A 25,759-nucleotide genomic window follows, 5' to 3' on the forward strand; every position below is an offset into this window, starting at 1 on the left:
CAGCCTCTCCAGTCTCTGTCAGAAAAAATCGCACCTGCATATCAAAGAGGGAAAAAACCAAGGTTGCGCGCAAGGCTACCTACGTTACCTGACTAGTACTGCGTGTACTACCGCTGGCTGCTTTGCTTGCCTGCTTCTGCATTGCATCCCGCTACCTTACTAGTACCTACATACTCGACCCGGCGGCGCCGCACGCACGCATCAAAGCGCCTGCATAGGTACTTACTACTGCTGTACACGCACGCACGCACGTTACGTTTTTTTTTTTGCAAGCGCAAACTTTACCTCGACGACCGACCGATCGACGGGCTGACAGACTGGATAGTTCCCGGCTGGACGGGGCTGTTTGAGGACGCGACTACGGTAGCGCGCATACGCGATTGTGGGCGCAGCAAGAAAGAGCTTGGGGGTTTTTTAATTGGTTTTTTGGGCGAGAGGAGAGGCATTAGAAGAAAGCGCACGCTCGCATCGCGTTGTTGTTCGAATCTTTCTCTTGCGACTTGCACACCTCGAGTCGCAGCGAGCGCGACTTTGAGGCTTGCCTGCCTGCCTACCTGCCTGCCGGCTCTCCATCCTAGAACGCGACCATCTGCCTTGCCATCATCTATTTCTCCCTCCCACCTCCCCCAATCAACTGCCAAACATCATGGCAGCATTCGGGCTGGGCGTCTTCTACGGCGGCGTCATCACGGGCATCCCGGTGGTGACGGGCGTGGCCGAGGGCGTGCACCACCAGAAGGAGCAGAACAAGGAGGCGGCCAACGAGACGCGCATGATCAAGTTTTACATTGACGTCTACTGCCAGGCCAAGAGCAGCAAGGCGGGCGAGGTCGATGGGGGTGTTGTCGTCGTGCATCGGGATGCGGTGAGTTTGATATCCTGCTTGCATGGGCAGCACAAGACAAAAAGAGACGAGCATGTAGACTGACAGCAAGAAAAAGCTCTGGGTCTGCCGCAAAAACGACGACGGCTTCCCCATCTCGCCCAATCCGCAGCAGCCCCTCCACCCCTTCACCGGCTTCTACATCATGTACCCAGACGAAGACCGCAACCCGCGCGAGCGCGGGCTCGTGACGACGCTCAACACGGACCCGCCCATGCTCAACTGGATCTACGTGGACAAGTCCACACAAGCCCTGACCTACGGCAACCGCACGCAGTCCATCGCGCACGTCGTGGGCCCGTGGGACTGGACCGATGACGAGAGCGGGGTGACGCTCGAAGGGTGGGAGGGCTTCGTTGCGGTGGAAGTGAGCGACGAGGAGAGCGCCGCAGCCGACGGGTTGCGGTGGAAGCTGTATTATGATCGCTGGGACGACAAGTTGGCCAAGGGGAAATTGGTGGGGGGCAAGAGGGTCCTCCCGTGTAGTTTGGAGCGCCGCCCGCTGCCGGATGAGGTCAGGAAGGCGCAGGAGGAGGCGGCGGAGCGCAAGATGCAGGTTAAGAGCACGGGCGATTTGAAGACGAAGTTGGATTTGAAGGATCCCCGCCGAAGAAGAAATAGGGGACAGAATCTTGTTTGGGATGTGGAAGAGCTTTCTCTACATTTCGATCGGTCTTTCCTTCCTATGGATTGGATTCGAGAGTCCTGGTCTCGATCGGATGCAGCCCATTCTGGCTGGGCTGATGCCAGGGGACAGCGCAAGTATCCGCAAGGCTGGTGCGCACCTTTCGCGCTCGCTCCACCTCCTGCCGACATGGACACTACCTTATAAAAGGAGGCCCTGCGTACAGGAAGGCCTCGACACAAGTGTCCACTACGCAGACGCGGAGCCTTCTTACCGCAATCCTACAAGACAAGCCACCATCGTACTGCCTGGACCACCTCCCCAACTTTTATCTGACACTCTCCGTTCTTTGCCTTCTCCTTCAGCGTAGAAATTACTTTAAAACGGCACATACGGGGTCACGAGCAACAAGAAGCCAGCAACAGCAATGAAATTCAGCACCGATAGCGGTCGATCACATCATTCTTCTCATCATGCAATTGATGCCTTCCATCACCATTGCATAATGCTGTTCCCAGGTTGCATAGAAGCAGATCCCGTGGCACTGCGCTCTATGTGGAATGAGGACTGACGCGCCGGCCCAAGCAGTACAGTGGCGTGCGGGTATGGCCGCACGACGCGGTTTGGTAATCCGGCATGTTGCATGCCACAAACAGTGAAATGTCTGATTGCTGCCATAAACCAAAGATGGGAACTGCTCAATGTCGAAAGCAAGAGAAGCTGCGGGCTAGGAGACTTTATATCTCTTTCCCCCAAGGCAGCAGCCTGATCACGCAGCATTAAGCTCAAGTGCACATGCATCTGACCGTCTGCGTCAGATGAGCCACTGCAGTTGACGGCAAGTGCGTTGCTCGTACCTTCTTGCCTGTCAGGGGTCGCGTGACAGGAGCTTGGACCAGTCCAGTGATGTATAAAAACTGCCCTGGACAGGCTATGGCCTTCGATTATCAACCTGGACATCTTTGTCTTGCCAGGAAGAGATTGACAAGGCCCAAGCTAGTGAACAACTGTGGTCTTGCTGGCGTGGAGATGGGGTACTCTTGCCTCCTGCGCAAAGAGCACATGCACGTACTCTGCGCATGCAGCCAAGGCGGCAGCGGCAAATTTCTGCTCGTCGTGATTGAGCGATGGGAATCTTCATCGCTTCTCTCTTCTATTGACTGCTCTCATCTTTCGAATGCGGTTTACCCCTGACCGCCCCCTCAGTCTGTTTGCAGGAGACTGCTGAGGTCGCGGAAACGCGCAAAAGAGTCGTTGTATGGATTGCCATGTTCTTCCCAGTATGTTGCGAGGTACGTTTTGTCGCTTTCTTGGAATCCACTGGTCCTGGGCAACTTACGCAGGTTTGGGGAGTTGAGGGAGGGGCATTTTATACCATTTGTTGAGGGTCACGCGGAGTCTCCTGATTACGTCGAGCTGGGCATGGGATCAAGTTTCGACATCTTGGACTTGGTAGTCTGGTGGATAGAATGCGCTTTTCACTCGTCCGAGAAATAGAAGTTAGTGCATGACAATGTTCGTCACTTTCCAACCATGATGACAAAACACATCATCGAAAGCAAGTCTTCGTACCACAGCTGCTGGAAGTCTGACACGAGTGCTCGGCGCCGACACCAAACAAACGGAAAGTCCACAGCGACGAGAATAGGTGACGAAACAAGTGTCGCTGAGACCTGGTGGCGGTCTTTAATTTGCTTCATGGAGCTGTGGAGCGAGACATAAGCCTTCGGAATCATATTTATACCTCGATTGAACGTCGATTCCAGCTACCTGGCGCAAATCACCTGCTCATGTGATAGATGGATCGCGGGCTGATGCCTAGATAAGCAAGAGCAGCGCGCTAGGCAGCGTGACAGCTGTCCAAGTAGACATGTGGTTCACTTCAGTTGGCAAGGGGTATAAAAGCTCCCGATTCCCGAAGCTTTGGAGGTCACGTCCGGCCTTGGAGGTATGGATGAGTCGCATCAATGGCATTCTCTCTGCTGACTGTGGCTAGAAGCAGAATGCACAAAGTGTGACTGGTTTTGTCTCTTTGCTTACCAGGAGCATCCACCTCTTTCACTCCAAGTTCCAGCGCACCTTGAATATTCAGAACGGTTATTTACAGAATCCACCCATTTTAAAGTGCCTGTTACAAAATCCACCCATCTAAAATAAATCCACCCACCCCTAGTATTATTCCTAATTGGGCGTATCTGCGGTATTTCCAGCTGCAATTATATAATCCCATCTTTAAACTAAGTCTACCCATCTAATTATTTTTGCCTCTAAGGAAATAAAATATACCCATCTTATTACCTTTACTAATAGGTAGTTAAGGACTTGAGGTAGTGTTTCAAAAGCAAGGCTAAAGGATAGTAGAGGTAGTAGTCTAAAACACCAAAAATAAGTTACAGAGTAAGGTTGTAACAACTCCTAGACAAGGTAAAAATTTTTATTTTCTCAGCCTTACTACACTCCGGATGACTAACTCGCTGACAATGGGTGAATTTATTTTCTATGGGTGGAATTTGTAACGGGGCACCTTCAAATGGGTGGATTCTGTATGTGTCCCTATTCAGAATCAGGTTGTTGTCATCATCAAGGGGCAAGAGTCTCGCTCATTATTGAAGCCAAATGCTTGAGCTTTGCAGCGGCTGGTAAAGGAGTATCATCCGTCATTCAAGCACAGTCAGCATTCGACAGATTTGCAAAATCTCCGCATGCAATCGACGTCCCAAAGAGAAAGAGAGAGAAGTATAATGGTCGGAATTGAGGGTTCCGCCACAAGTGGCCCGACTCCGTTGGCGGCACAAAGCTGCCATTCGGAGGCTTGATGAGGAGTGCTCGAATGGTGAGAAAGACTGGGCTTATATACCCCTGAACGAGGAAAGAGCTGGTAAGGTTCGTCGGGCACGCGGAAAAGACTCTCCGCATTCTCAGTCAACAGTCACAAGACTTTCCGTTGGACACGCTGTTCATGTGATGGGCCTGTCTTGCACCGATAGCTATTTAAACCCCCCTCCTGGGGTCAATACTTTTGTCGAAAAGAAGGTGCCAGCGCGGCTTCTCGGATACAAAAGTGAGAACTCACCACTAAGAAGCGCACACTGTCTTCGCTGGTCGGTTATCAAAAGATCATCAAAAATTTTGCACTTTGGCGGTGCTCTTGCTTTGCGACCATGGCCTCAAAACTCCCAGCAGATCGTCATGAGTAGGTTTTGTTTCGACTCATCATTCCAGGCCAATGCTGATTTATTTCAGGATGGTTTGAAGATCTTGTTCCCGGACAGGGGTTTACTGTCGCTTACTTGCCAAACGCTCATCGTGATCTCAGAGAAAGCAGCACAACCAGAGCTAGAGTCAATTACGTCCTCTTTACTATTCCAAAATTTCAGTTCCTTAGCATGGATCTGGATAAATCCGTGTCGAGGGCCCATGACGCGTGGAATTGGTGGTCTGGGTGCTCCTGCGTCTTGCCTCCTGAATTCTGCCTGGCCTGGCGTTGGATTCCCGCCGACGCCAGACAGTTCCTGTTTCGGCGGTCATGGGATCCACTCAATTGTTTTTTGAGGTGCTGCCTGTATAAAGGCCCGCCCACTCCCACTCTTGACTCGGATAGATGCTATGGTTCAAAGGCCCAAAAGGGCGTACAAACACATATTCACGGTGAACTGTTTTCCTGCGATTCCTCTCGCTTTACATCCATTCACCTCTTCTTTCTGCTTCTCGAAACGGTCTGGAAGCAAACCACACTCCCTTTTCTTCTGCCTACCATGGTCAGTTCAACACCATCTTTGTCTGGATGGCTCCATCATTAAGACCCAGAAATGGGTTCGAACAGCATCGGGAGAAACCATGCTTGAATGAATCTACGTCCCGTATTTGATGCGGTATTGGTCGCTCAAAGGGAGCAAAGTCACGTTCTTCGTCGAGACAAACAGGTGTGTCATTGCTGGTATGATAGCACGAAATCTTGCCCGCACCAACATGCGGAACATGTCATTCAAGTGTGGAGGAGGGAGAAGACTTTATACCCCACAATAGCCTCCATGCTCCGGTCTAGCCTCGAAGTCTCTAGTGTGCAAGAGCGACCCACCTGATTCTGATGGTCTCATGACAAAGCGTGTGCGAACCAACTCCGTTGGCTATAGAAGACCGAAGCAGCAACAAAGCGTTCACGACGACAGCAAGAAGCATTTGCTTTAAGGAATCCTGTCAAGACGCAGGGTCAAAAAACGTCGGACTGGATTTGCGCCTGAGCTGCGTCTGAAGATGTGCCACAAAGCAGTGGCTCGAGAATCGAGGCGGCCCTGACTTCAGGGGTAAATGGCAACACCCCTGAAAATTCCCCCGTTATTTTTGGGTAGTGTTGAGGGACATCTGTAGATCATTGGTGATATCTGCCTGCACCATGCCTTCATGATTGTATCACAATCTACTTCAACAGAGCGAGCGACTTGTCTTGCAACCTCGCAACACCTCCACCAAAAGTAAGTTTTCCTTCGTCTTCTTTCAGGGCGCTCCCAGAACAAGTCGGAGTTGCTCCAGGTAATTCCGGCTCGATTAGCCACACGGCATGCGTGAAAAACGAGCGACTTGTCTCCTCAGAAGAGGGTGGCAGGCCGTGGATTAAATACCTTTCAGCGGCGTCCGTGCTCTTGGACTTGGAGTCTGGTGGCAGTCACCCGGACACATGAGCAAGGACCTCATTCCCCATACGTCAGCTCTGCCCTGAGGCATGCGCAAATCGATTTGGGCCCCATTGGCCGTGCGGATAGCCAAGGGTGATTTAAAAGCAGCCCGAATCGCAGCAGTCGCAAAGAAGCATCAGCGCGAAGTTCACGCAGTGGCAGTGCCGAGCAAATAGCCCACCTGAGAACGCACATCGAGACCACGTTCACTTGTATCTCGCGCCTCCGCCTCCTCGACACTGGACTCGAGGAAAGTGGCTGCCAGGCCCACCAAATTGCGATATCCTCCAAGCTGCTACACATCACTTTGAGGCCATACTCGAGGCTATCACTCCTCTTTCATGACGCCTCAGTGTCGCCCTGCTCTTCTTCGGCTTGCAGCGACAAAAGCCCAAGGTCCAGTCAGACCCAGATCCAGGATCCGTCCCATGAAATTAATTCTGCGCCTCACGTCGGAACAGAGAGTTTTCTCAATGTAAGCAACCTTTTCAATTTGGCCGGCTGGGAGAGTGATACAGGCCCAAAGCAGCCATAGCAGTCGTCGATTATATACTTCCATATCCACCCCTACGTGGCAGTCTCCTGACCTGCGTTCAGCGTGACTGTGCTGGCATCGAGCCGCTCGTGATGTACCTAGGCAGGCAGGCAGACGTGCAAGCGCCGGAGCACTGACCAATCCACCTTGCATGCATGTGCCTGACTTCCGAGAGGTATAAAAACCCCTCTACTCCCGGGGGATTTGCTGAGGACAAGGCAGTGGGACCAGCGCCCACATGAGGCACAGAGACAACATCGACTGTGCTGTCTTTTCGTGGACGAGTGTGCCACTGTTTTCTTTGTGGAGTCTGTCGGCCACTGTGTAGGGGGTTGGAAGAGGGACGCACAACGCTCCCTTCCCAAACGAAGCTCCGCATCAACACCGCGTGATGGAGAGAATCCCCATTGCATGTGAAGGCGGCATCACTCAACGCAGTCAGGCACATCTCGACATCGAAAGCAGTGCCGACTTATGAAGAGCCTTCTTGAGACCTTTTCAAAACAAAACAAACTTGTCCATTTCAGCGCCTACCAACACGCAAGTGCCGGACCGATGCATGCCAAATGCCTGCCCACGTAATTCGTACTCGAACTCGAACCCAGCATAGCCAGCACGCATCTGAACCCCAGCATCCCACTACCCTAGCAGCATTGTATGAACAAGTACAAATTAAACCGCGATATTCCTCTTTCTACGACGGCCAGGTGGTCAACTTGGGTTCTAGAGACTGCCCCGTGCACTTCCGGAAGAGAACGACCAAAGACTATGCCGTGCCTTCATGTGACTTCCCAAACAAGCTCTTAGTCCTCCTGGTAGGAAATCTTGCGCATCTCGCCGAGCCTTGATCGCGCGGCGTTGAGAGCGTTTTCGAGTTGGAGAATTTCGACCTTGAAACCATTGTCAGCGGCCGCAAAATCGTGGAATGAAAAAAGAAAGGGAAACACACCTGCTGCTCCATCTCCCTGACCTTGAACTCGTGACCAGACAACTTGGCATAATCAACGGCCTCCTCGCCACCGTTGTTCCTCTCCTGGATAATCTGCTGCACCTGTCTAACCAGCGCACGACACGCCGCAGTGACGGCCTTGGACGCCGCCTCGAGGCGGTCCTGGGTCTTGGACATGAAGCTGGCCTTGACACGGCTAGCAGCGACGAGCTGTGCCGTGCTTGCTGCCACATCGTTGGACGCGACGATGAGCTGCTCTGGCGAGTTGCGGCCAGAAATGACGCCGTCGGCCGTCTCGATGAGCATGTTGGTCGACGTGGCGACTGCTTTGGCGGCTGAGATGAGACCCTCAGTCCAGCGGTTGTTCTTCTTGTAAAAGGCAGTGCGGGATGACGTGCCCTTGCCCTCACGCACGATTTCTTGTTGCGACTCGGTTGCGGCCTTGATGAGGCGTGCAATGGCATCGGTGACGGCAATAGCGGCGCCAAGGATGGCATCGTGAATGCGAAGCTCGTACGTCGAATAACTGTCGCGGGACTTCTCCTTGAGCTTGTTGAGGCGATCTGCTGCTGCCATGATGGCATTGGCTGCGTTGGTCATCTCGCGGTCGACGAGGTCGCCCAAGTCGCCCTGGTTGTTGGTAATCTTGGTCTTCGGCGCAAAGGCATCGGCAATCTTGGAGAGCTTTTGGAGGTTGAGCTGGACCTCGCTGTTGCCGTTGAGGACGATATCCGTCTTTTGCAGGTCCTCCATTCCATCGAGGCGGAACGATTGCAGCGAGCGGAAGAAGTTGACCGTCGATTCGGCAGCGTGTCTTGCGGCAAAGATGAGCTGGTCGGCCTTCTTCTCGTCCGAAGCAAATCTAGTCAGACCCTTGGTGTTGCTGAGAACATCGGCAATCGAACCAGAAAAGTTGTTGACCGTTCTGATGATCTCCGCATGCGTGCTGTTGGGGCCGTCCGCGATAAAGTTATTGAATGCAGTCGAAAACTCCATAGCGCACGAAGAAGCCTTTTCAATCTGCGACAGAACATAAGCTCCCGTGGCATTCTGGTTACCTGCCTGCATCGACGACTCGAGCTCGTACAGGGAGTCGTCCACACGCTGGATTCCACTCTGCAACACCGAATCAATCATGTCGTTGATCTTGCGCAGGTTGTCGAGAATGACGGTGTCAATGACACCGTCCGTGGCGTGGTCAGTCTCGTGCTGGTTCATCTTGAGCTCATTCAGCTCCAACAGGGTCTGGTCCATGCCGGCCTTGAAAATTTCCAGCTCGTCCTCCTTCTCACGCAGCTGGCGCTCCAGGTCGGAATCGCCTTCCCTAAACTTCATGGACATGTCGTCAAGCTGGCGAGTCTTGTTGCGCAAAGCCTCCTCGAGGTCTGCAATCTCACGATTGTGCCTCGAAAGCATTGCAGACAGCTCGGAGCCCTTGCCGCGCTCTGCCTGGTCCGCTCTGTCTTGAGCAAGTCTGAGTTCGCGCTTCAATGTCTCGAGTTCGTCCTTGTGGCCGCCCTGGACTCTGTCCTTGTCGTGCAGCGCACGGTCACGCTCGCGGATCATGTCTGCAAGCTCCAGGTTCTTGGTCTTGAGCTCCCGCTGGAGCTTCTCGCGCTGGTCAATCGCCTCCTGCGCGGAAGAAGCCTTGAGTTGAACTGACTTGAACTTTTGGAGCAGCTCCAAATGCTCGTGACGGAGCTGAGAGTAGAGCTTGGCGAGTGCCTCGTACTTGCTCCGCCAGGTATTCAACTGCTCTTGCAGGGCCCGAATCTGGTCGTCCTTGGATTGAGATTGCTGCGAGAAGTTCGCTTGAATCTGCGAAAGTTCTCCCTCCAAAGCCTTTACACGTTGGTCGTATTGTTGCAACATCAGCTGGTCCTGCTGGTACTGCATCCTGGCATTGAGGTTTTCGCGCTCAAGCTCAGCCAGGCGACCTTGCGTCTGTTGAGCAAATTGTTCCCTAGCAAGCTGCTCTTGCGCCAATCTAGCTTGCTCCGCTGCCATCCTCTGCTGCTCCTCAAACTGCCTCTGCGCCTCCAATTGAGACTGCTGCTGTTGCCTTTGGGCATCCTCCCACTGTTGCTGCAGTCTACGTTGTTCAGCCTCGTATTCCTGTTGCTGCCTCTTTTGCTCATCTTTCCAAAACTCGTTGATCGGCTCTGGGTCGACTGCAGAGACTTTGTGGGGAAGCTCCTCTTCTTTCTTTGGCCTGGCGGGCAACGCGGGTCTGTCCTCATCCTCGGAAAGTAGATTCGGTGGATCCTGGGGAAGCTTCGGGACGGTAATCAAAGAGGTGAGGTATCTTAGGTTAGAGCACTCGTAGTAAAACTTGACCAGACGGTAGTGCTGGGCATCATAGCGCCCGCGGAGTGGCGACAACGCCTCGTCGTCGCCGAGGGTCGTGTGCATGGCGCGCAGCATGCTCGTGATGAACTTGTAAATGCCATAGCTCTCCTGGACGAGTGGCACCAGCGCGGAAATCCTGCACTCATTGTTTGTACCATTGCGGAAATGTGAGAAGATGAGCTTCTGGAACGAGTCGATTTGATCCTGCAACGTCATGAGGTCGGAGATCGTCTCGTATCCCTCGTTGGGGTCGTTGGTGGATTTTAGGCTAATGTACTCCTCATACTCAAAGGTGCCGTTGAACTCGGGATGTTGGCGGTGGAAAGCGAGTTTGGCCAGGAGAAAGTAGACGTATTCCTGGATGAGTGGGGCGTATCCTATGAATCCGCAGTCAATCTCATTGCCCGCAACCAGGAAAAGATGTGTCGCGTGCCCCCTTGGAGGCGATTCGCAAGAATATCTTGAACCAAATATGAGGATGACATACCCCTGAGACCCTCTCCACCGGCCACGCCTCTCTGCAAGCTTTCGAGGAAGCCAATGTGCGCCTGAGCCTGCTTGAGGACTATAGGGTGGCCCTCCTGAAGTACTTTGTGTATCGTAATGAGTGCCTTGAATGTTTGGACCTCGTCGGCGAGAATGGGCTGCCTGCGTAAAGCATCAGAGACAAGCCTCTGCGCGAAGGTATTCATGCCAATGCTTACACTTTCATTCCCGCCCAGAACGAGTCGGAGTTTTTGTGGTCCCATGTGTAGACGATAGCAGCGCGGACATGTTTCCCTGGCACGCATCAATATAGCTCGGGGCGGACGCAGCGGAGCGCAGGCTTACGTTTCGGTGCGGTCTCGTCTGAAAAGGTAGTAAGTCAGCGCTCTGATGGTAGACTTGGAAGAGACAGGTAGCTTGCCTATGCTGGTAGCTTTGCGGATGTTGATGGCAAGCTCCGACTCCTATCCTCCGTTAGTCGACGCGCTCGCGCAAAGATGCGGCCTGACGCTTGGGCACAAGTCGTCGAGCGAGGACCCAAGCCTACCTGCTTGCCCATATCAACATTTCGCGAGTTGTACATGTTGGGCGGTGTCGGCTGCCTGCGGCGGAGCCAGGCGCAGTAATCGGGGGTGGTCGGCGGGGAGGTGACGATGTACACGCAGCCGGAACGCGGGCAAGCGGGAATTGGGGGAGATTCCGAAAAGAATAGCACTGGGAGCAGTGAAAGAGGGTATCAAAGAGGCAAGAAACAAGCAGAGAAAGGTTGACGATGGTGGATGAAGCTCTGGTGTTCTCTTGCTGGGGCCTTGGGGGTAGCAGCCGACTGGATCGTCGCCAAGATGCGGCGCCACGGACGTGCGTCAGCTCTTCCTCTTACCACTCGACAAATGACGACCCAATCCATGCCCAAACCCTCAATTTCGAGGCAGCCATACAAGCACAATATCACCACCTTCGTGTCCTATGACGTCGCCTCCGTCGCCGCCGCCGCCAATGGCACTTGCAATCCACCGACAACACGCAGCTTCAAATGTGCTTCTGCCCGATAATCATCGCTGCCGACGCTCGCAATCGGAACATCACTCAATTCACCCTTCTAATTGGTCACTCAAAGCTATGAACAGGAAGCGAACTTCTCTCCTCTTCCAACTTCTTCCTCATATCTCCCAAGACCTGCTGCTCACGGCGTCATGGTCACATTCAACGAGTTGCCCGGCACCCGCGGATAAAATTCAAACGTCAAGACGACCGGCTGCTTCGCGCTGCTCACGGCCTGCGCAACTGCGTTCTCGAGTATGACATGGCTGTCGTCCCACGTCCACTGGCTCGAATAAGTCATGCGGCCCTTCTCCAGCGCGCCGAACCACTGCGTGTAGTCGTCGATAAGAATCGACCCATCTTGCTTGAGCGCCCGCACCGCTGCAAGCTTCTTGAGGCCCTTGTAGGTGACGGGAATCTTGTATTCTCCCGAGCCTGCAGCCTTTGCCGATATCGTGTTGTTGCCGATGGTTGGGACATCCCATTGCACGGCTTGGATGGTGAGAGGCGCGGCGGCCGAGTCGAACTCCAGCGTCAAGTTGGCCTTGATTCCAGGCGCGCGGTTGGCGAAGATGGTCGACAGGAAGCTCTTCTTGAAAACCACGCTGGAGCCATCGACGCTGAAATCGGTGCCTTCGGCCAAGGCCTGACCACCCTTGGTGATGCGGCTAATTTGGTTTCCGTTGAAAAGGAAAGGAATCTTCTGATCGCTGACAGTGTCGTTTCCCTTCTGCCAGATGTACGCCGAGCTCGACTGCGTCGTCGTCTGGTTGTCCGTGGTGCTATCCGCCAGCGCATTTGCAACTCCGGCCGCGGCACCCATGAAAATGTCGATCGCCGACTGGTCCCGCCACACGTTGGCATTGCGGTCAAAGAAGTCCTGACCGTTGTCCCAAAGGACGGTCGAGGTGTTGTATTTCTTCGCCGTCGACACCAAGGAATCAAAATACTTCCAGCGCGCCGCAGTCTCTGTGTTGGTCGTCGAAGCAGCCCACTCGCCAATGAGCACCGGGATGTCAGAAAAGTTGCGACGGAATCCGCCAATGTCGGTCTCCAGGGCCGCTTTGTCGTCGTCCGATCCCCAGATCGTCTTGCCCCAAGCAGAGAAGATGAAGGCATACGGTGAGTAGTAGTGGTACTGCAGCGCCCAGGGGTTGCTGTAGGTGCCATTTGGCCGCTGGAACCACTGGCTGGTCTTGGCCGCATCTTCGCCGAGTCCGACGAGCGTGACGACGCGCTTGCTGTTGAATCCACCCGCATCGTTGATTGCCTTTAGGAAAATGTCGTTCAAACGATTCATTTCAGCGCCCGCCTCAGCCGTCGAGCCTGCCGGCTCGTTGAGCGGCTCGAAAGCAACGAGTTCCGACTTGCATGCCAACTTGGTGCCAATTTGGAACCAGAGGTTGTAGAACTTGTCCTCAATGGACGAGTAGTTGGCGGGCGTGTCAAGGTTCGCCCAAATCCAGCTGTCGTGGTGGACGTTGACGATGGCGTAGAGGCCGCGGTCTGTCACCATGTCGATGACGTCGGAGACACGCTGCAGCCATGCTGGATCGACCGTGTAGTCGCGCGCTTGCGTCTTGAAGTGGTATGCCCAGGTCACTGCCGCCAATTATGAGCCTCTCTTGTTCTTTCGGCTACTCCTAGACTACCTATGCCAACTCACCTGGAATCCTGACGCTGTTGAACCCAGCTTCCTTCACGTAACCAAACGTCTCGGCGACGACTGGCGCATTACCCCAATCCCCCTCATCTGGAGTTGCGTCGAGCGTATTTCCCAGATTCCAGCCCGGGTTCAGCGCCTCGACAAAGTCGTGTGCCGAGATGTCTTTGAACGACGCCGTTCCGTTGCAGCTGGAGGGACCTCCGAGACTGGAAGCAGCAGTCGAATTGCTCAAGGGGTACGGCGGAATAGATCGCGCAGAGACGGTGGTGGCCGCGCTCGCGATGAAGGGGAAAAGGAAGGACGGCTTCATGCTGGACGCAAAGGAGTGGTACGGCCAGCAGAAATCAAGCAGAGCAACGCAGAGCAGAAATGAATGAGGGGATTGGAGCTGGCATCGCTCTTTCGCGATGTGCCTGCATTCTCAATTTATTTACAGTCGTGGTCCACATGCCCTCCAAGGCGCCCATCGGTTCTCCGAAAAAAGCACATCCACCGGCAGCCAGCCTGTCTGTCCTCCTTTCTTCCCTTCCATCATTTCTCTCACTACTCACGCGCGCACATTTCCTCCGGAGTACTCACGAAAGGTAGATCCACCAACCAGCGCTCCCGCGGCACCATCATCTGCCTGACTCTTCATCGCCTTGCTGCTACACTCCTCCAGTAATGACAGCAGCGGCGGCGCTCGAGCACTCGCGGCAATAAGAATGTGGATGGTCCGGCCCGTTAAGCACAACATTAGAGTTATTGCGGCCGGGGCAGGGGTGATCCCCGCGGGTGGCGGCTCTCGCGAGCCCATTTGCGCGATGCTGTTTGAAACAGATGGGATGGGGGGATGAGACGGGTGCGAAGTGGGGACTGACTGCTGGACAAGCGAAGCGAGGCGAGGCGAGGTGAGGTGACGGCCGTGGCTTCCAGGGCAGCAATCCAAGCGAGCAACATCCAAGCTGCTTGATCATGGGTGTGAGCATCAGGCGAGTGGATGGGTTGGCATGCGGAGAGGCTCGACGGGCCGCTTTTGCTGTTTATCCATGGGATAGGACATTGTGTGATCCTCAAGGATTATGTATTATCTCTTCATACAAGGTTTAGTAAAGCGTTGCTCCCACGCACCTCGCCTTCGCCAAAAGACCACCAAAACCCTATGACCATGCGGACATGTAGATAGCAATTGACGGAGAGTCTTCATTCCTTCCACCCTCCTTCCCCGTTGCCCCAATAATACTAATGCGCGCGCGCTGCTTTTATGAATGCAGTCTATACCAGCCAAGCGAGCTTTCCTGTATCAAGATACGAGCACCAGCAGTAGGCGATGCTTCGACCGTTTTCTTATTCTCGCCGATGCTCGTGCCTTTTGCTGTGTTGAATCATCTGGATTGGTGAAGGGCTGAGATTTGTGTTTTGTCGAAAAGACCATCAGAATCAAAGTGCGGCCTGTATCAAAATTGTTCACCTCTTTGTGGATTACTAAATGATAATCATGCATGCCAGCAAGACTTAGCTTGCGAAATTCAAAGACGAGTCCCTCCATCAGATCACCTCCATAGGCATAGCAGCAGCCAGCAATGACGTCAAAATCATATCATCTCAGCTATCGTCGACATCATCCAGTCGTCTAATAAAGAGATCCCCCGCTCTATCATCAGCACCCTCATGGCATCATCATCGTAGCCGTCGGTTTTCTTCCAGGGCAGAACAAGTAAGCAAGCCGTGCAAATCAAAAATCAAAATCAAACCGTCGCGCCTCACAACCCACCACCTCATTCAGACCACAACAAGCTCAAGATAGATACGCACAGTTCCTTTCCTCGTGATATCCGGAGTCACCTTCAAAAAGCACCATCATCGTCATCATCAGCGACATAGCCCGTTGAAAGAAAAGGAGCAAAGAGAAAAAGAAACCTGGACGCTGAGAGAACTTTTCTGTTTGTAATAATCATTCGTGTTCTTTGAGCGGATAAGAGAAGAGGCAAAGAGGTCATGTCCTCTGCAAGTAAACCCCGTTTGTGTGGCCTGCTAACGGCTCATTTTTGTAAGATACACAAAGTGTAGGTAGGACTGACTACTGACTACTGACTACGACGGGAACAAGCAAAATGAAAGCAATAGAAAACTTGAGGAAATGAGAAAAAGCCAAAGAGGGCAAAGAGGGGCAAGCAAGGGGAAGCTACCACTACTGCCGGAGGGAGAGAGAAAGAGCAAAAGTTGGAAGGAAATCTGAAAAGAAAAGGGAGATAAAGAGCCTGTACTTGCATCTGCGCCTGCCAAACACCGTGCGCCAAATCGGAGCCGTCTTCTTCTTATGACGGAGTTGCGCCCGTCAACCAGTCAAAAAATGGGCTGAGAGGGGGTTCGAGTAACCCATCTCAGGCAAGCCGCCGTGGATTCCATCGGGCGAGAATTCGGGAGAGTTGTAAATGGAGTCGGGAGGAATCGTCTACTCAGGTCGCGGCCGCTTCGCACCGTGAGGGTTACCCCAAGTGCCGTCGCCGCCAGACTGCTGGTTGAAGAAGGCCGGGTTGAAGTGTCCTTGGCCGCCGGCGCCGAAGCCACCTATCAACATGTCAGCAACAAGCCTCTAGATTCACCGAGGATGGAGAATGAACTTCGCATAAGCGCTGAGCCCCAGAAACTGCTGGCCAGTTGACGATCCCTGTCACCAGGTCTTGTATCTGGGGTCCGTGATAGAGGCGAAGTCCATGATCTCGGCGGCGGCGTCCTACGGCCGCGTCCAAGTCCACGTCCAAGTCCGCTTCCAACTCCGCGGGTTTGGTAGATGTACTGACCTTGCATTCCGCCCATGCCCATGTTCATGTTTCCGCCCATGCCTCCCATACCCCCCATCATGCCGGGATTCATGCCCATGCCTCCCATGGGCCCCATACCCCCCATCATCCCAGGATTCATGCCGGTGTTCATGCCACCTCTTCCACCGCGACCGCCCATGCCTCCGCGCATGCCTCCCATCATACCGCCTCGGTTGAAGCTGTTGTTGAAGCCCATGTTGTTCATGGCCATGGGGTTGCCGCCAAACCCACCCATGGGGTTGCCGTAGCCGCCAGTCGGACCCATTCCTCCGCTCATGGGATTATTGAATCCACCGCGGTTGTATCCCATGTTGTTCATGCCTCCTCGATTGAAACCGCCACGGCCGCCGCGGAAGCCGCCGCCGGGAGCGGAGCCCATGCTCATGCTCGAGCTGCCGGTGAAAGATCCAGATGACGAGCGGTTATCGCTGCGATTACCATCTTTCCTGTTAGGAACATCCTTAGGTAGTGTGCGGTAAGGGTTGATGTGGGGCGAGTGGTAGGACGCGCTGTGCTTCTTGGCGTATTGTTGGCCCTGGCCGAATGATTCAATCGTTCGCTTGAGAGCGGTAGCGGCCTGCGGAGAGGAGAGCTCAACGAAACATTGGCTGCAAATTGTTAACACTAAATCCAGGCGGAAGCGAAATGGTGAGGGCATACCCTTTGCTTTTGCCATTGACCTTGTGCTCATTAAACGTGATTTCAACGAGCTCGTCCTCGCATCCACTTTGGTTTGTCCAGCCGCGAATGTCATCTTCATTGGTCCACCAATGGAGATCGCTGATTAGTAGCGCGGTCGTAGCAGTGTTGTCCACATGACGATCATCGGCGCCTTCTTTACGCTTGGTGCCCTGCGCAACCGGTGCTTGCCTTGGTGGTTGGAGCTGATTCTGCGACGAGCCTCCTGTACTAGAGATTTGTTGAGTTTCGTCTCCATTTGTTTGTTTATTGTCCCCTTGTTGGATATTTGCGTCTGGTGCCGCGCCATTGGACTTGGAAGCATCTTCCTCGGTTGCTTGATGGGCGTCTGGCATAGATTCGGTATGACCTTCGGCATTGGATTCCTGGGCGGTGCTGGAATTCTCCTGCTGGAAAGATTCTTGAGGCGCGTCATCGCCATAAATATCGATGTCGAAGTTGTCGTCGTCGGCCATTGTGAACGTCGGAGTGCAAGAAGGACCGTGAGCCCTTGATTTGAGTTTTCTTGTTCGAATTAGTTTGTCCTAAGATACTTGATTTTGCTTCGACGTGCACAGGAAGTACAGAGAGTATGTCTGCAGACGTTGAGGTTTGATCAGCAACGTAAGTACAGAGGGCAGGAACAGCCATGGTCCTGTACCTTCCCCCCGAAGAGAACCAGAAGCAAGAGTTTTTGGAAGTAAGAAAGCGCAAGAAGGAGAAGGAGCGAGGTACATGCGGTGCGAAGATGGTCATACGTACACTTCCCAATCGTGCGCGGCAGAAACAAATATCGAAATCGGTTCAATGTGTGACAGAATTTGATCTCCGGTTACCTCTGTGGTAGACGCTGGAGACAGAAAGAGTTGGAGGTGTGATGAGTGAAGAGACAGGCCTGATGTTTGTGATGATGCGCGGGTCCTCGCGTTCAGACAGGTACAGGATGGCAGCCCTTGAATTCCGGAAAGACAACGCCAACTTCCTTTGCTCGCGTCTTTTCCCTCTCAAATGCGTCCACAGGAACCAAGAGGAGCTGATGGAGCCGCGCCGTCCACCTGACACCGCGATCTTCGCGGACGTTGCCGTAGTCAGTAGAAAGGTGCCGTGCGTGGTGGGAAGCTTGGTGCGCCGCAGCTTCGATTCGAGAGTCGAGAGAGAGGGCACAAGCGGGGTGAGAGGGAGCTTGGGGAGCTTCTGCAGAGAGTCAGCTAGACGGCAGAGCCGAATCCGAGGACACGACGATACCTCGACAGTTGGTGGCTGATGAGAGGGAAGGGAGGGCGAGGCGAGTGGAGGACGCGGCAGAGCGGCGCCAGAGCTCGGGTGCTCAGCTTAGCGCGCCTTGGCAGCGATCAGCTGGCGGCAGGGCTCGCTCGGGCGGGCTGCTTCCGCAATCTGGCCTCCTCTCCCCAGACTCAACACCAAAAGGTCCCACGCGCACCCCATCTTCGATACCTTCCCACCCACTCCCGCCTCTTCTCTCTTCCCCCGCCGTCACCATGTCCGACCAACTCAAGGAAATTGCCGATGTCCCCAAGGACTTTATCAAGGACGGCACTCTTTTCATCAACAGGTGCGCTCCCCCTTGGCACGATTCATGGAGAACTTATACTGACTTGATTCCAGGTGCACCAAGCGTATGTCTCTCTCCTTCGATTCTCGTGTCTGATCAACTGCATGCGCCTTCTCTGCTTCACGTACGGAATGGACTAACGCTGAAGCAGCCGACAAGCGCGAGTTCATCAAGATTTCGCAAGCCGTCGGCATTGGATTCGTCGTCATGGGCGCCATTGGCTACCTCGTCAAGCTAGGTAGACCTCTCCCACCCTCCGTCAACACTCAGCGACACACTAACACGGCGTCCGCAGTACACATCCCTGTAAACAACATCCTCGTCGGAGGCGCATGAGCATACCAGCGACCTTTTGGAACTTCAAAATGCTGCGTGTACCGGTGTGGTCGGGAAGAAGGGAGGTCTGATGATACCATTTCGCTCGGGAGGAAGGCGAACTTTGTAAGAAATTAAACGCAATTGGCATGGTGGAGTTCGGATACAATGGATTCAAAAGTCACAACAGGCCAGGGTCAACCTATCTGTCTACTACAAGTCAACTTATGCAAGTCCGACACAGTCCTATAGCACATCCGTTGCGGGGAGTATGGCCATTGCTCTAAAATCGTGTCGATTGGCGCTATACACCTTATTCACTGCACCTCCAGTCCGATACCAACGCCGTGAGAGAACCGAACCAATCCACAAACATCCACCAGTAATGCTATCAATCCCAGCCGCCAAAGGAAACCCAATCCAAGAATGAGCGATTCAAACCCGTCTCTTGCGAAAATTTCAAAAAATGTAACCGCGTAAATCACAAGTCATCGTCGTCCGCCATCCTTCTTCTCGACCTTCTGAACAAGCTCGCGGGCCTCCGCTCAGTTGAGCCATAAAGCACGGGATCATGCTTCAGCTCGGCGTTTACCCGTTGGCCCATGGCTGGCTCTCCTTCATCTTCTTCTACTCCATCGTTCCAAGTGTGCACCGTACAAGTGCCAAGCGAGGTGCCCCAACCGTTCCATGAAGTTGCTGTGAAGAAAGGAGTTAGCATAGGGTCATTCAAAAGATTGTCAAAGCACTCACCAGCAATGACAGGAGCGTTGGGATGCCAACTCGCATCTCTAACGCAAGTCTGCCACTGCCCTCCATTTCGGCCAATAAAGTCGTAGGTCTCGGCCAAAAGGTCTGCATTTCGTGGCCTGGAGTTGCGGGTTGCGTTGAGCACGTCAACCTTGCCAGCCAGCGTGGCGTCCATGTTCCATATGTGGACCGAGCCGTCGTAACTGCCGGAGTAGACGTATCGCGAATCCGTGCTACCAGGGGGAGAGAAGTGGCAGCGAATAAGCGTCTTGAGGATACTGTGCCCACGGAAAGTGACAAGGGAGCGGTCATGCGGGTGAGGACGATACTCAGTCTCATCGTATGAGCTGGTGCGGTACTCGAAGCCGGTAGTATAAGCGTTGATGTCAATGTTGTGGGCGTCGTGCGCGCTCATCATGTTTCGTAGATCCCACAATTTGGCGGTTTGATCTTTGCCGTTACTAAGAACGTAGCGCCCGTCACCTTTGCTGTCAACATAAGTGATACCCTCAGTGTGGCCGAGGAAAACGCCGGCGCATTTGCCGTCTCCCATGCTCCGACGATCCCACACCTTGATGGTCGTGTCGTCAGAGCCCGAGTAGAGAATGTGCGGCGAGTTCGGGTCGCCGTAACACACGGCATTCACATCGTCGTCATGACCTGGAATACGGAGGATCGACTTTCGCTGTTCAATGTCGTAGACGTAAACGGATCGATCGCCTGTGCCTGCCACGATTTCTCTACCGTCGCCGGAGAACCTCAAAGACCAGATCTGAACATTGATATTAGCAACCAGCGGCGCTTATCTCTGCAGCAAAGCTTACACCGAAGTAGCGATGTGCGTGGAAACCTCGTCGGTCCCTGAAGCCTGAGCTGGAAAAGTCGAGCAAATGTGGATCGGAGTTGTCACTGGGGTCTGTCGGTGCCAAACAAACAACGTTGCGTATCGAGCTGTAGGCAAGAAATTTGTTGTCAGGACTCAAAGAGGCATCCGTAATCGTCCATTGGCCGAAGGGATAGTCCACGGTCTATGAGCAGTTAGGATCTGAGCCGTCGAAATGACTGAGTGCTGCGCAAACCTTGTAATACTTCCACTTGTACGGATTAGATGTGTCGTACATCCGTACTTTGAAGTCCTGAGCACAGGAGAAGAAAAAGTTGCCATCATTGGAGAATTGCCCAGAGTAGCATCGTGCGTCGTAATGGATGATGGTGTCGGCCTTTGACGATGGTATCAGGCTCTGAGAAATGATGTTGTTCCTCAACCTTTGGCGTCCAGAGCATCCCAGCCCAAGCTCTCGGTGAATCAGTCTGTATGCCAATTTCTTCTTTCTTGTATACGAGTCAAGCGGTCTCTCGTTTGCGCCAAAAGTCCCCGAGGCAATCAGTTTACGTCCTTCTGCGCTGGGTGGTTTCTCAAATGCCTTGCGGCCTTTGCGCTTTCTCCTTGCACAAAGACCTCCGTAGCCTGTGTTGTCGGTTTCGGAATCCTCATCATCATCCACTTGCGCACGCCTTCCTGAGGTATGGTCGGCGAATATACGACGGAGGCCCGCATGACCCAGCAGTTGCATTATCTGCTCCCTCGAAACTGGTAACTATTAGCCGAGGATCATGATGTCCAGGCAGCTTCGTCTGGGTACTTCGGATTGGTTGTGCGCCGTGTTCGTCAGACTCATCTTCACCGTCGTCGTCTCCCGCAAGTACTTCAAAATCAATGGTCGCATTGCTCAGACTCTCCTCCGCATCTGGGGAGTCGTTCGTCAATCGCAACATCCACCAATTCGGTGGCGACGTGGAGTGTATTTACCATGAAAGTCACCGTCATCATAATCCTCGTCCATCAAGTCGTCGTCCTCTCCTGATTCAGCTGGAAGAAAGTCCCTATCATCGGCGTCGGTCTCATCCATCCAACCCGTCTCGATCAAGACATCGCCTGCATTGTTGTCATCGGGCGGGGACGTCGCGGAACGGCCGTTGAGTCCCGGGGGAGTGTCGCGCATGACGGCTACGAATTGTGGATATGAGAATGAGCAACGCTCGGCGAAGTCCTCAAGACATGAAATCTTGCGGTGAACATGAACGCGGGAGGCAGGGAAGAAGTGCTGGTAGTGTGAAATCGATGACGGCGACGGAGCGGACGGTCGAACCCAAGGTAACGGCAGCGCGGGCGGCGATAAGCTCCTGGTATCCGTTTGTTATCCCCGGCCCTCTTCGCCGCGACTGCTCCTTCGCTCACACACATCAGTCACGCTGACAACCCTGGCTTCAAGGCAAGGGCGTGATGAGGTGCGGACCAAGCTCGTTGATACTCCAGTCATTCAGTTTCTACCAGAAACCTCGCCATTCTCGCTCAAGAAAGGAGCACGTTGAGGCCGAATTCGAGATTCTTTCGACTTGCATCCGACGAGGTCTCGCGAACGAAATTTCTGCTGGATGCCAATCCTCACCATCGAATTCCTGAAGAAGCCGCCGACGTTGAATACATCCTACTTTGAGTGACCATTTTGCCGCCTCACCCGAAGCTCACCATTGATCAGGTTTGCTTGGAAACAAAAACGTACTACAGCCACAGCCGCAACACCACGTACTCGCGCAGTGTGTGCGAAAGATGTCAACAGACACCAGTTGCTTCTCAACGCCCGTGTCAGAAAACCAGCTCTGCTGAGTTTCGCTATCGTGTTACCCTTGAGGCTCGTTGGCTTCGCCTTCTACTGGACAGAATAGCCGAATGATGGACGAAGACCCACTCTCCCTCCATGTCCCCCGCGTTGGTAAGAGCAGTGAGTCGATATCAACTGAGCCGCATCTATCGTTCTGCTTCGCCAATCTCAAGATACGAGTGGTGGTTATTGTTGCCGAGATGCCCGGAATTTTAGGCATGCTCTCTGACGTCGAGCCTGCAAGGCTCAAAATTCAAAATCGACGTCACTCAACGTCGACGAAGTCGCAACTCGAGATCCCTGCTGTTTGTTCGACCTCGAAACCCTCCAATATCTCACATCTGTTATTCCGGCTTCTGGTTGGTCGAGCGCACGCGCGATGTCGTGTTGGAGCGAGGCATCTCTGCTTGACCTATTCTGGCTGTACAGAATCCCCGCAGTGACACCTTAGTACAAGTGTCTCTTGTCCAGATACAAGCTGACGATCCATTCGGCTTCACAACGCGGTTTCATACCAGCTCCCGCGTGAAGTATGATGATCAAAATCGCCCCAATGCCCAGCTGCGGAGAATGGAAAGCTGCGAAGAATGTTCTACGATTTGGGCAGTGGCTGATGCATTCTAGGGAAGTCAAGCAATATTCGCATTCCAAGTAGATTGTTTCAACAGTCAGCAGTGAGAACGGCTGCAATCTTCCAACTGGTCGCCCTACATCGCCAAGCCGACCTGCTGGACCCTTGTTCCCCGGATTTTCGACGTCGTGCGCAGGGTTGAAACGCTTCCAGAGCAGCTTTCCCACAGCATCAGCGCAGGTGCGAGCAAGAATGAGCCTCAATCTTAGCGCCATCGCCACACGACAGTGGTGTGCCAGCACTGTACCCATGTCTAGCAGGACCGCATAATCTCAAGCTTACGGAAGAGGCCGCGATTGTGGCATGGGATGCATGTACCACAGCAGCACGGTTAACAGCCGGCCAACAGCCGGGGCTGGTGGAGGGATGGAGCTCCCGTTGAGATGAGACTCCAGGCGTTCGTCGCCTGATGCGGGAGCCAACCGGGAAAAAGTGCAGCAGCTGTGTGGACATTGCTGTGAATCGCATCCCGGCAGGGGGAGCAATCCGAGGGCGAGCTCAATAGAGATATAGTTAAGCTGAAGACCAAGCCTTCTCTCCATCTTCATCCACAGACATTCCTTTTTTGTTTTTTCACGCTTCTTGTCACTCTTTCAATATGCATACTTTGCACATCATTTCGTCACTCTCTTTGCTTCTCGCGGGGGCTCAGGCTCAGAAGAAGTTCATGATGAAGCCCGAAAACCACCCCAAGCTTCCGACTTTGTCATGCACCAAGGACAAGGGTTGCGTCAAGCAAGACACTGCCATCGTCCTCGACTCGAACTGGCGCTGGTGCCACGACGGGAGTGGATCAAACTGCTACACAGGCAACAAATGGAACGAGCAAAAATGCAAGGACTCCAAGTCCTGCACTTCACAATGTGGGCTCGATGGCGCCGGAGACTATGAGAGTACTTATGGTATTTCGACCAAGGGAGATGCCCTCACTATGAAATTTGTCACGCAGGGTCAGCAGAAGAACGTGGGCGGGCGTGTCTATCTTCTGGCTCCAAACAGTGATGACAAGTACAACATGTTCAAGATGAAGAACAAGGAGTTTACTTTCGACGTGGACGTCTCTCAGCTTGGATGCGGTACCAACGGAGCGTTGTATCTTACAGAGGTAAGCAGAGCCCTCCTGTTTCCCCTGCAAATGACTCACCAAGGTTCAGATGGATGAGGATGGCGGCAAAGGAAAATACCCGACCAACGAGTGTGGCGCCGCATACGGCACTGGATACGGCGACGCTCAGTGCACGCACGATATCAAGTGGATTGGTGGCGAGGCCAACTGCGAGAACTGGGTGCCGTCTCCAAGCGACCCGAACGCCGGCACTGGAAGGTTTGGAACATGCGCAAACGAGATGGACCTTTGGGAGGCCAACAAGGTGTCGGCAGCATACACTCCGCACGTGTGCGAAGAGAAGGTCAAGGGGCAGTACCGCTGCGAGGGACTCGAGTGTGGCGACAACCCTCAGAACCGCTTCGGTGGCGTTTGTGACAAGGATGGTTGCGACTTCAACAGCTACCGCATGGGTAACGATTCTTTCTATGGCGAGCGCAAGATTGTAGACACCAACTCCAAGTTCACCGTCGTCACGCAATTCCTCACGATAGACGGCACCGAAAGGACGCCTCTGAAAGAGATTCGCCGCAAGTACATCCAAAACGGCAAGGTCATCGAAAACTCCAAGGCCAACATTCCCAATCTGCTGCCCTACGACTCGATCAGCGACGGCTTCTGTGCCGACCAGAAGCGCGTGTTTGGCGACCCCAACGACTTTGGCAAGAAGGGTGGCATCCCACGCATGGGCGACGCCCTTGATCGTGGTATGGTCCTAGTCTTGTCTCTGTGGTATGTCTCCTGTGTCTGAAGACTCGACCGCCATCACTCACAACGTGTAGGGACGACCACGAACAAAACATGCAGTGGCTCGACGGCGCTTACCCGCGTGGCGCGCCAGAGGACAAGCCGGGGGTGAAGCGCGGCACCTGCCCCCGCGACGGAGGCAAGCCCTCGGAGGTTGAGCAGCAGCAACCCAACGCGCAGGTCGTCTATTCCAACATCCGCTCGGGTGACTTGGACTCGACCTACAGGTTGTAAAGCTGTCATGAAGCCAATCATTTGCTTCAATACGAGAGATGTGAGGTGTTTTGTTGATACACACTTTTGGTTCACTTCGTTCCGACACTGCGTGTCAATTTTGATGATGGGATGGTGTGCGTGGGGAAGGTTTGATGCCTTTTACTCCTGCATTTACGGATGGACGTATGTACAAAACTTGTACAAAAATGATAGCACGCAATGTATTTCTTCCTAGACCATCTTGACGGTCTTCTCCTGCGAAGAAACTGTATCACTATGCCAGAACGTTGGAGGTGCTGACGTCAGTGCACGTCTAGCAGAGGCGATAGCAGGGGGAAATCAAACGTGTGTTCTATTAACAGTGGTCTGGCCCCCTCAAATCCCTGGAGGTGGATAAACACTGCAGCTACTTTTTCAATTTCCAGAGGCCGCCCCTTGTGTTTTTTTATGGAAGCAAATATATCATGATTCTACACGCGCCTGTCCTCACCCGTGTTCCACCCCTATGAGCGCTCTATAGCAACCTCTTCGGGCAATTCTGCCGTTCTTCCTTTGGATGATCAGATATAGCAGGAGTCAGACGGAAAAATAGACAGGATCAGAACAGCCTAAACGTCACGGAAAGCTCTAGGTGTGCAGTCGCAAGGGCCAAAGCCAGCAAGCCAGCTCGGTCAGTTTGCTCTTCGAATCACAAGAGACGGGACCTACAAGTACTGCGTTCGGCGAGTAGAATCACTTCCATCCGTTCACTCGCGCGCCGACCACCATCCACGACCACCGCCGCGGTTGTAGTCACCCATCCATCTCACTATCCGGAAAGTCAATCGCTTGATCAAACAAGAACCAACTCAATCATCCAAGCAGCTAATAGTACAAGACGACAGGTGATCCTGCAGGTGGAGCGACCCAAACCAACACACACCTCCTCCCCTTTCTTACTAGACAAAGACGCACGACCAATCAAACAATGGCAAGAGAGGGAAAGAGAAGGCTTGACAACAACAACGACAGCAGCACAACATAAACCAAGACACAACAGCTCACTCCTCGGGCGAGGAAGCCGCCACCTCTCT

At 53.6% G+C, this 25,759-nt stretch overlaps 8 protein-coding genes across 8 annotated transcripts; 3 read left to right on the forward strand and 5 right to left on the reverse strand.

The window, feature by feature from the left end:
• Positions 1–646: 646 nt before the first annotated feature.
• On the forward strand, positions 647–1,715 carry BKA78DRAFT_355979 (uncharacterized protein; the record flags this gene model as incomplete). Its single annotated transcript, XM_066892001.1, has 2 exons — positions 647–865; positions 942–1,715. 2 exons carry the CDS (start codon positions 647–649, stop codon positions 1,713–1,715), a joined length of 993 nt encoding a protein of 330 aa, XP_066740426.1.
• Positions 1,716–1,858: 143 nt separating this feature from the next.
• BKA78DRAFT_29642 (uncharacterized protein) lies at positions 1,859–2,738 on the reverse strand. The gene has a single exon (XM_066886619.1). The coding sequence runs from the start codon at positions 2,466–2,468 to the stop codon at positions 2,001–2,003; it is 468 nt and encodes a 155-aa protein (XP_066740427.1). The 5' UTR covers positions 2,469–2,738; the 3' UTR covers positions 1,859–2,000.
• Positions 2,739–7,519: 4,781 nt separating this feature from the next.
• On the reverse strand, positions 7,520–11,083 carry BKA78DRAFT_333253 (ANTH domain-containing protein; the record flags this gene model as incomplete). Its single annotated transcript, XM_066890065.1, has 7 exons — positions 7,520–7,606; positions 7,666–10,391; positions 10,502–10,662; positions 10,719–10,794; positions 10,846–10,863; positions 10,922–10,964; positions 11,048–11,083. The coding sequence occupies 7 exons, from the start codon at positions 11,081–11,083 to the stop codon at positions 7,520–7,522; spliced, it is 3,147 nt and encodes a 1,048-aa protein (XP_066740428.1).
• Positions 11,084–11,683: 600 nt separating this feature from the next.
• BKA78DRAFT_256226 (glycoside hydrolase superfamily) lies at positions 11,684–13,517 on the reverse strand (the record flags this gene model as incomplete). The annotated part of the gene is made up of 2 exons (XM_066885068.1): positions 11,684–13,143; positions 13,208–13,517. 2 exons carry the CDS (start codon positions 13,515–13,517, stop codon positions 11,684–11,686), a joined length of 1,770 nt encoding a protein of 589 aa, XP_066740429.1.
• Positions 13,518–15,550: 2,033 nt separating this feature from the next.
• On the reverse strand, positions 15,551–17,391 carry BKA78DRAFT_29693 (uncharacterized protein). Its single transcript, XM_066886681.1, has 3 exons — positions 16,672–17,391; positions 15,991–16,619; positions 15,551–15,757 (listed from the first exon to the last, which is right to left on the reverse strand). The coding sequence occupies exons 1-3, from the start codon at positions 17,163–17,165 to the stop codon at positions 15,642–15,644; spliced, it is 1,239 nt and encodes a 412-aa protein (XP_066740430.1). The 5' UTR covers positions 17,166–17,391; the 3' UTR covers positions 15,551–15,641.
• Positions 17,392–18,188: 797 nt separating this feature from the next.
• On the forward strand, positions 18,189–18,598 carry BKA78DRAFT_256774 (translocation complex subunit Sss1; the record flags this gene model as incomplete). Its single annotated transcript, XM_066885122.1, has 4 exons — positions 18,189–18,262; positions 18,316–18,326; positions 18,414–18,500; positions 18,558–18,598. 4 exons carry the CDS (start codon positions 18,189–18,191, stop codon positions 18,596–18,598), a joined length of 213 nt encoding a protein of 70 aa, XP_066740431.1.
• Positions 18,599–18,868: 270 nt separating this feature from the next.
• BKA78DRAFT_360634 (WD40-repeat-containing domain protein) lies at positions 18,869–21,231 on the reverse strand. The gene is made up of 3 exons (XM_066892420.1): positions 20,404–21,231; positions 20,149–20,352; positions 18,869–20,096 (listed from the first exon to the last, which is right to left on the reverse strand). The coding sequence occupies exons 1-3, from the start codon at positions 20,896–20,898 to the stop codon at positions 19,059–19,061; spliced, it is 1,737 nt and encodes a 578-aa protein (XP_066740432.1). The 5' UTR covers positions 20,899–21,231; the 3' UTR covers positions 18,869–19,058.
• A 1,982-nt stretch (positions 21,232–23,213) lies between these two features.
• On the forward strand, positions 23,214–24,925 carry BKA78DRAFT_360638 (cellobiohydrolase I; the record flags this gene model as incomplete). Its single annotated transcript, XM_066892421.1, has 3 exons — positions 23,214–23,723; positions 23,773–24,455; positions 24,506–24,925. 3 exons carry the CDS (start codon positions 23,217–23,219, stop codon positions 24,702–24,704), a joined length of 1,389 nt encoding a protein of 462 aa, XP_066740433.1. The 3' UTR covers positions 24,705–24,925.
• Between the last annotated feature and the right edge of the window lie 834 nt (positions 24,926–25,759).

Source organism: Phyllosticta capitalensis (assembly GCF_038381095.1).
Source record: "Phyllosticta capitalensis strain CBS 128856 chromosome Unknown BKA78scaffold_10, whole genome shotgun sequence".
NCBI classification, from domain to species: domain Eukaryota; kingdom Fungi; phylum Ascomycota; class Dothideomycetes; order Botryosphaeriales; family Phyllostictaceae; genus Phyllosticta; species Phyllosticta capitalensis.